At 35.8% G+C, this 9810-nt stretch overlaps 1 protein-coding gene across 1 annotated transcript; it reads right to left on the bottom strand.

The window, feature by feature from the left end:
• Nucleotides 1-5641: 5641 nt before the first annotated feature.
• Nucleotides 5642-9360, bottom strand: LOC124641572. Its single transcript, XM_047179709.1, has 2 exons — nt 8764-9360; nt 5642-8314 (listed from the first exon to the last, which is right to left on the bottom strand). The coding sequence occupies exon 2, from the start codon at nt 8303-8305 to the stop codon at nt 5993-5995; it is 2313 nt and encodes a 770-aa protein (XP_047035665.1). The 5' UTR covers nt 8306-8314; nt 8764-9360; the 3' UTR covers nt 5642-5992.
• Between the last annotated feature and the right edge of the window lie 450 nt (nt 9361-9810).

Here is a 9810-nt window from a genome sequence, read left to right on the forward strand (position 1 = left end):
GACTTTGCTAGTCTCAGCACCGTCAACGTCGGCTTTGCTGATCGACATTGTTGTCGTGCTCAGACGGGGTCACCAAATGTAGGAAGAAATATAAATGGGTTTGGTATTTACATCGATATATTTACATAATATTTACAAGATAAATTGAGACAATAAAAATATACATTTTCTTCCTACCAAAGAGAAAAAACCGACTGCCGACTGGTTTGACAAGTCTTCATTTTTACGAACGTAGCTGCCAAACCAGCCGGCCAGTACCAATAAGTGACGAAAGAGGTAGGTCACCACAGTGTCTAAGATATACTTAAGAAAAGCTGTATATCTGTCAAAGTTTCCAATCGGTCTGATATAGGCTAAATACCTGATCTTTGTAATGTCCGTACGACCATTCATCTTCATACTGATTTATGAGCCCAAACAAACTATCGGCCGACTAAAAGTTTGCAGTGTGCTGGTAGACTTAATAATAATGCATCAATATTAAGGGCCCTTTTACTCCAAGATGACAAGCTAAATTGAACTTTATTGCCGAAAGTTAAAGTTGGTATTGCTTTGTAATTGATTCGCGTTGGTCTGATCGATAGGGGCGATTAAAATTGATAGGGATTTTGATTGAAGATGCAATGTTCTGTATTTAATGTTATTGTGGAATGTCTTTTGAAAATACATACTTAATACGTATGAAATTAATTTATATCTAAGTGAATCTTGGGCACCAATGACTGATTAAAAGTGTAGGAAAACATCTTGAGGATACCTGGACTATAAAGTCTGAAATCACCAACCCGCATTGAGCAAGCGTGGTGAGTGGTGATTAACGCTCAATCCTTCTCCGTGTGAGAAGAGCCCGCAGCCCAGCAGTGGGACGTTAAAAAGGCCGATGATAAATATCATAAAGCTGAAGATTAAGAGGCAGCCATGACACTGAGCAGCAGTGAAAAGGGGGTGTTTTTGAGAATTCTGTACAAGGTAATTTGACATAAAAAAGTGCTTATTTAATGAGCCTAATTTCAATAAAAGTATTTGACTTCGATTTTGACTTGGATTTTGTTTGCCTTTTTACCCGGTTTTACGAAGTGGATCGCACGGGCTGCGGGTAAAACCATTGGCAGAAGTAAGTAAAATGTAAATATATTTATGTAGGTACTTATATTAGTTAGTTCTGCCAGACATGAACTAATTCTTCAATGTCAAAACTTTACATTTATATACGACTATTTAAATTAAAGTATCAAAATTATGTGTTTGCGCAGTTGTGCATGTATTATTGTGCAGTTACACTTCCTCGTTTTTTAATTACAGTTTGTTATTTAAAATATCATTGTTAACCATACATATTACAAGTGTTTTGTTTATGGATTACTTACTTATCTGTCTACCTATCTATCGGGACATTTGTCCTCCCTGCTCCCCATACTTATCTGTCTAGAACCACTTCAGGCTAGTTATTGCTTTTCATCACGATTGTTAAAAGAGTAAGTTATTACATTGGGAAATTATAATTCTCCTGATAACATTTTTTTAAATACCTACTCTACATAATCACTAAAAAGGATATTTTATGGTACAATACAGTAATTTCTAATTTGAACGCACCGAAAATCAAACTAACGGTTGCGTTTGAATTCCGAATACAAAAAACTTTTTACAAAAAATAAAATCGACTCCCAAAAACACTGAAAAGCAAAAAAAAACTATTCTTAGGTGCATCAGCCTAGAAGTCAGTGTCTAATGGATGTTCCTGAGTTTATACGCCACCGACTTCTAGGCTGATGCACCTAAGAATAGTTTTTTTTTTGCTTTTCAGTGTTTTTGGGAGTCGATTTTATTTTTTTTTAAAAAGTTTTTTATTTTTGGCTTTTCAGTGACAAGCATAGTTGTCACTATCAGCATTTGTGGAAAGTTCTCATGAATACGAATAATATAAGCCCAAACACGAGGTAGTTTACATATTCAGTTATCGAGTTCCCTCGACCTTCTCCGGTCTCCATCATCAGGTCAGCTCCAAACCTTCACAGTTGCAGAGGTCTTGTTAATACAAATAATATAAGCCCAAACACGAGGTAGTTTACATATTCTGTTGTCGAGTTCCCTCGACCCTCTCTCGTCTCCATCATCAGGTCAGCTCCAAACCTTCACTGTTGTATAGTGTTATCAGACGTACACCTCATTGTCAAGTTTTTAATCTATGCACGCCTACAATTTTTGAAAGTTGCCCTCCATTTCTCAGGGTTTCCATCATCAGATCCTGACCTGGTGATTATGGGACCACCTGGAAGGTATATCCTATCAAACAAAAAAAAAATTGCAAATCGGTCCAGGCGTCTTCGAATAATCGGTGAACATACATAAAAAAAAAGATCCCGACGAATTGAGAACCTCCTCCTTTTTGGGAAGTCGGTTAAAAATATGGCGCGTTGTCACATCCGTTCAATTTAAGAGTTGTCATTCAAGAAGGCAGTGATAAATCACTGTTGTAAGCAACACAGTATCTGGCGATGAGGTTCGTAAAATATTTGCTAACATCAAATCCAAAGCGGTTGGGTGTGACGGTGTCAGCAGAATCATGATATCCTTCCTTATTGATGTTATCCTGCCTATCCTTACTCATATTATAAATTTTTCCTTGGAGTCTGAAGTTTTCCCCACGTCTTGGTGTAAATCATTTATCATCCCACTTCCTAAAATTAATAACCCCAGCTCACTTCAAGATGGCAAAAGAAAGGTTGGTCAGGCGCCTTCTTGTAGGTCTAGCACCGTACAGCGGGTGTGATCCGCTACTAGAACTAAAGAGACGTATGGGTTCCTTGTCATATCAAATTCTATCTGTCAGAGATTACCTAGTCTTGATTGATTGGTGATTTTATTTTGAAAATAATGGACGAGTTCCATAGTATTCGTCTAAGGGCGGAGCTAGTAATTTTCCTCGTGTCCCGATCACCCTAAGAAAGTAGTGCGCCAAAATGCGGGTGATCGGGACACGAGGAACATTACTAGCTCCGCCCTTAGACGAATACTATGGAACTCGTCCATTATTTTCAAAATAAAATCACCAATCAATCAAGACTAGGTAATCTCTGACAGATAGAATTTGATATGACAAGGAACCCATACGTCTCTTTAGTTCTAGTAGCGGATCACACCCGCTGTACGGTGCTAGACCTACAAGAAGGCGCCTGACCAACCTTTCTTTTGCCATCTTCGCTATCTTTCCTTCCTCCGTGGACATCAATGAAAATATTTACAACTCGTATTTACTTGGCTTTTGTTGGAAAACAAAAGAATGTAAGTAGCATTATACATATATACAAACTTAAACTACTTATCTTTATACAAAACTAAAAATAAAATACTATATACAAAATATATATAAACATAAAACATAAAATATAAAAGAGCATCGATCAGGCGTCGAAGTATTCCTCCGCATCACTGTCCTCCGGAAACGTGCCCAGAAGACTGGCTGCATTGCCACGTTGAATGGCAATGCTAATTCTTTGTCCGAAGAATAAGCCAGCCCTCTGGTCACGCGAAGCGTCGACAAGCCTTTTCGCGATGTCCTTATAAAGTAACCGCGAACTCGGGCCCCACGGTCCGAGCAGTAGCATTAACATTTTGAAAATATTGTAAAGTTGCAACGTCCATTCGAATTTTAATAAGTATTGGTTAAGTAATATGGTAATTTTTCTTTTATTTCTTTGGATGGTAACATTCAAATAACCTAGTGCTATCACCTTTGTTTAAAAACATCTGTAACTACAAGGGCGTTTGAGTGTAAACAAAGCTGAAATATGTCTAGTTCAAACTAACTACATACATTTATGAACATAAAAATGTTATCTACGTGACTAGGACTTCGGATGATGTTCATTACAAAAATACAGATAACGGCATATCATTTTCAATTGTAACAAACGACACGAAAATATGACCTTGACCTCAATAATTTCAACTACAGGTAAATATGGTAGCTCTTGTTCTTTTGTTTTCTTTCATATCATATCTATAAAATTAATTAACATTTATGTTATCAAAACTAAATAGGCATAAGAAAAGACTCGACTAACTAATTTGCGGAATCATCACCTACTCCGCCCACTGTTGACAGCAAAAACACGGTATCTGAATATCAGGTAGCCGAAATTTGACCTTGAACATTTTTGTGCGGTCGAAATAAAACTGTTGACATTTCATATTATGAACCTGATATCTTGCGGTATTTTTATGTTATAGATAACGGTCGGTATAAAGAAGCTCTAATTGCTATTGACCTTGGAATTCTTTCATGATGAACATTTCATGAAGTTAGAACCAATTTGTAAGGATGAAGAATGAAGAGCTCCTGGATAAATCAAAGCCGTGCGGATTGATCGAATATGAGATTAAGCAACGCTTGTGGATGGGAGACCATCTCGTCATGACGAGTCCCTCTGTGTTTCAGAAGGCCCAACAAATCGGTGGGTCCCGTCCCGGCTGTCATTTAAACCTCTATGGCTATCGTTAAGGGTAGTCAGAAGCCGGAACGTATGTCAGCCAGTCTAACCAAGGAGTTTTGAATTGCCCTGGTTGGAGTTAAGGAAGTCAGATAGGGCAGCCGCTCCATGTAGAACACTGGTACTCAGCTGCATCAGGTTAGACTGGAAGCCGACCCCAACATAGTTGGGAAAGGCTCGGAAGATGAGTTAATGATCGGTATGAAGAAGTTCTAATTGTTGCAATTGACCTTGGCATTCCTTCATGACGAACTAGTTACAGCCAATTTGTGGTGCACATAAATCTTTGCTTGTTTGTTTCCATGGCAATTCAGGAGTTATGCAACGCTTTGCTCGTGTCAGTTAGTTATTGTTAGAACTAGTTGGTCGCTTAATAAAACTATGATTGATGGCTGAAACTGAACTGAACTTTGGTCAGTTTTTGTTTTAGACTTTCTAATAATTGATACTTTTTTATTTTCATAATTTTGAAAATGCGTTCTAACTGCGCCTATGTCAGTCTTTCTATCGTCTTTAATTTCTCTAGGTTACAGGAAACTGTGTCCTCCATATGTTACCTATTTAAGTTAAAACAAAAATCTCTCAATTACTTCAAATGAGGTTCAATTAAACTTAATCCAAGTACAACCAATAATAAATTAATTATCTGTCAACACATAAAATGGCCGACACCAATCTTTTGGCGCCAACTCAGTACGCATGCGTTAACCCGTTAATCCGCGATGGCGCCTGATCATTTAAGTCCGGTTTTTTAACTTTGAATACAGCCGAAAGCGTTTTGGGGTTAAGTAAAAGTGAACTCGATAATTGCAAAGTATGTCAACGGGATTTAAATTAAACAAATCGCGCACATTAAAATTATACGTCACTGTGAAGTTTTGATATCTCTGACAGTTACAACCTTAAGTTTGAAAAAGAAAAGTAAAAGGATTAAAACCTCTTTTGAAATAAGATTTAAGTCCGACTGTATATCATCGTTTTCGAGAGACGAACAACAAAATGGAAAATATACAAAATGCAAATGCAATCAAAAATATTTTATAAGGGTCATAAACAAACTTGGGTTTCAAAAATAAAAATAAAATCAAAGTCGTATTTTGTTTGGTTCGAATCAGCATTTATTTTGAGAAACATAAAATAATTATAATAAAAATATTCTCAGAGATCAAAGCTTTGATTTTAATTAGTTTTTCAATATTTTAATTTATAACTGTCCACAGAAAAGACTTCACAATCAACAGAAAAGACAAAAGTTGTAATTTGTCTAAATAATTCTAAACTAAATAAAAGAGTTTTATTAAAATTACAACAATCTGGCTGTATTAATCATCTTCACATAAAAAATGTCATAAAATAAACAATCCTCTCGTTTTGAAAAAATAATGAATTTATGTCCACAGAAGGGATTTATTTTCGGTTGACTTAAATCAAACATAATGTCAACCAAACTGAACGTAAAATAATATAGAAATAAACATAATGAGACATATCATATTGTTTTATTCGTCATCGCCACTATCAGTGTAGGGATCGACAAAAGGTTTTTGAGACTGCTTAGGTCGTACAATGAAGTCGCCTTCGCTGCTGCTGTCTGTGGGCAATGGATGACGATAGCGAGGTGTAAAAATAACATCAGAGTCATCAGAGTCTGAAAGGAACTTGGATCTCTCATCCTGCAGAGGTAAAGACACGTCTGAATCATCAGAGTCTGGCAGGAAACCAAATCTTTTACAGGGACGTGATGGGACATTATGAGAAGTACCTCCATCAGGTGTAATCTGATCTGACCTATAAGTTATTGTAGAAGCATTAGCCGTGTCTTCACTTCTCGGAGAAACGTTCCTTGCGTCAGCCATACTCAAGGGACTATGCGTTTGTGTATTATTGGACGGAACCTTTATCTGGCCAATTTCAAAATGCGGGCAAACAGCATTAGATGCACAAGACAGACAACTAAGCCTTCGGGCATGTAAAATATTTGGATCATTTTGATTCCAAGAAAGTTGATGTATCTTAAATGTCCCTTTATAAGCTTTCATCGCATTTTTATCTACTATTTCTTGAATGTCTTCAATATTTGGATCCCCAATTCCGTAGATCTCAATTCCTTTACAGTTCTCTTTTAGACATAACATAAGTGAGTCATAGTCAGACACATCTTTGCCCATCGCAACCGAACTGTCGCACAGCCTTTTTATGCAGCCACCTACTCCGTCTGGAGCACCTTTGCCATGCCCCTTTTCGCTATAGTGCCAAACAATATCGGTCACGTCATTTAATTCTCGACTAATGAATTTAACAATTAAAAGAAACATAGTTTTGTTTCGGTATTGGGTCGTTGGGCCGTCACTCAAAATATGTAGTTCTGTTAAATTTGGACTGAGTTCTTTAATTCGCTGTAGAATTGGTTTAAGGTGGGCACAGATCATAACAGGATCATGGCGTAAATTTTTTGAAATAGAACACATGGATGTAGTTTGGAAACCATTATTCGGAAATTCTGCCGCGCTATAATAAACGCAAGTATGAAGAGACAATTGAGGCTTCGAGCCACCAAAATGAGCCGACTGAACCTCAGCACTATACTTACAATTATAGTTTTCGGAAAAGTCTACATGCAACAAGCCTTTGGTAGACGTTAATTGTTGTTTAAATGTTTGTATTGATCTCATTTGATGAATCATATTAGCTACATGTTGCATGAATACTGGTAAATTTAAATGTAATAACTTCACTAGCGCACCTATCGTAGTTTTAACAGTTTCTTTAACACATTTCTTGCACTTTTTCTGTACACCTTTGATAACTACATCCACGTCTTTTGTAACCCATCTATCATAAGTTATATAATCGTTTTCGGCAAAGTTATTAAAATCAATTTTCTTATAAAGACAGCTCTGACACTCTCTCTCTAAACATTTAGGAGTCAGTGTATTATTACAACACAATGCCTTAGCGGCATCGGATGCAGATCCGTAAGAAACAACTTTCGATTTTTGAAGTGATCGAATTATGTGATCATTATTTTCGTGTAACGTACAGAGACACGTGTTTCTTGAAGCTGCTTTTGGAAACAGAACCCAAAAAGGTCTATATCTCCTAAAAGTCTGATATGAAATATTAAATCCTGTTTTGAGTTTAAATATTATGTGTAAGTTTAAAAGTGTGTCATTTAGTAAACGAATTTGCCTTTTGCTTTTTTTCCTAGTTATTGTTTCATTTTTACCTGCAGTTAATCTACTATATTCGTCATTTATTAAAAAATCATGCACAGCTTTTCTTATATCCGTTTTCAAGACTTTATTTCTAGAACTCGACTTCGATGCTTTCTGTTTTCTTTCTTCTAGTCTTCGTATTCTCATTCTATACTTTTTAATTACCTTCCCCATCTGAAACACCTTTTTCTTTAAAGCCTCATTTTCAGCTTTTCTTGCTCTTTTATTTCGGGCAGCTACTGCACGTCCAGATTCAACTCGCGAGAGTGAGGAAGACGGACTTGCCGGTGGAGTATTTTCTTGTATAAGTGATTCAGTAGCTTTTCGCATCTTTAATAATTGTCGCCGTTTCTTCGATTTTTCGCGCCACATTTTTCTTATTTGCCGCTGTTGCCTCGGTGTAAACTGATCAATTGTTTTAATATCTCCTCTATCCTTTTTCTTATGGTATCTTTCTCTATCTTGTTTGCGTATCTCTTCAACAGCAGCTTCAGTTAACTTAGCCCGAGCTCGACGCATACTTAATTTTTTTTGTTCACGCCGTCTCATCTTTTTTTCTTCATCAGTAAGATTCTTTAGTGTATTTTTTCTAGGCATTTTAATTTACTGAAACAATGACAATGAACCATGTACCCACACCAAGCCAAGCATTAAAAAAGACATAACACGTAAATGCAACACAATATTGGTAAAAAAGTCCCATAATAAACATGACAATAAATATATTATACATGGCATAATATCCTATGCAAAGTAACAAAAACAAATGCTCTAGCTGTTCAACACATAATTTGTTTGCAAAAAGCAAGTTTTAGTCTTAATAGATGTCACTTCTGTGGACACAGTCTTTTCCGTGTCAATGTCCACAGAAAAGTCTACGTCCACAGAAGTGACTGTCTACGGAAAAGTTTGTCCACGGATGAGAAAATCAATCAAATCAAGCGTAAAAACACGTCAAAATTTTAGGTTAGAATTTAAAAAGCAATGCTTGTAAAAATGGCGTCCCATAACAATTGATGTTAATAGATTTCCATAATATTTGATAAAACACTTACCGTGGTATCGAAGTCACAGAAAAGTCGCAATGATCTTTTATATTATACTGAAATAATCTTTGATTTAAGCAATTTTTGTTTTTTAATTGACGGAGCGCATGCAGACCGAAACCAAGGTATCTTAAACTGACAGCGATTGAAATGTTACCAGTTCAAATAAACAATTTAGGCTGCGTTCCAAATATTGAGAATTCAAACATTGTATATATTATGACCACGGAAAGAGTCGCGGACCTAATAACAAATTGTTCATGTATCATAATTTGAAGAAATTTTATTTAAATATTGTATAACAGTGGAAAAATGGATTTTGATTATATTAATAACGGTTAAAAGAGGTGATGTATTAGTATTTGTAAATTATTACATTTTAATTTTGATCATGAAGTTTGAAACCGCGTTTGGAAACGGTCCACGGAGGGGTACAAAAAGGATGTTTATATTTTAATATTTTTAAAACTAATAATTAAAATGTAAAAATTACCTGGTAAATTAATGGTGTACACTCATATTAAATAACTGTAAGTATAAATATGGTTGATTTACATTGTTTTAGTTAAGTTTGAGTCAACGCACACATAATTTTAATGTTCTGTTTATGACCCATAAACACGTTCCCCCATGAATAAAATTCTACATCTCATTTTACATAATCGACATAGAGGAATTATCTTCAGATATTTTCCCGTACTTTACAAATAGGTTTACATATTAGAATAACTTCCCACCAATATGACTATTTTCCGCATAGGTATTCAGTTATCCTCTTATTCTTGGAATATTTAAATAATCAAATACCTACCTACTTATTAATTGCTTGCCTATACAACATTTACTGTGTTCGTCACACCTACGGAGAGAGAAAAACCGAATACTTATGAATCTGTTTTAACAGACTTACCCCCGCACTCACATTTAATGATTACCTATAATATTATCTAAGTCACTCCGTAGTGACAGATTCTCATAGAAATTCTGCACTAAGGAACGGCTTAAGTAACCATTAAATGTCTCTGAGTGTGTCCAATAGACATTATGTATATTGAA

This window comes from Helicoverpa zea, chromosome 22, assembly GCF_022581195.2.
Source record: "Helicoverpa zea isolate HzStark_Cry1AcR chromosome 22, ilHelZeax1.1, whole genome shotgun sequence".
Classification (NCBI taxonomy): Eukaryota; Metazoa; Arthropoda; class Insecta; order Lepidoptera; family Noctuidae; genus Helicoverpa; species Helicoverpa zea.

What these genes read in the sequence shown, in the direction of transcription:
- LOC124641572 (XM_047179709.1), bottom strand. Translation starts at nt 8,305, where the DNA reads ATGCCTAGAAAAAATACACTAAAGAATCTTACTGATGAAGAAAAAAAG.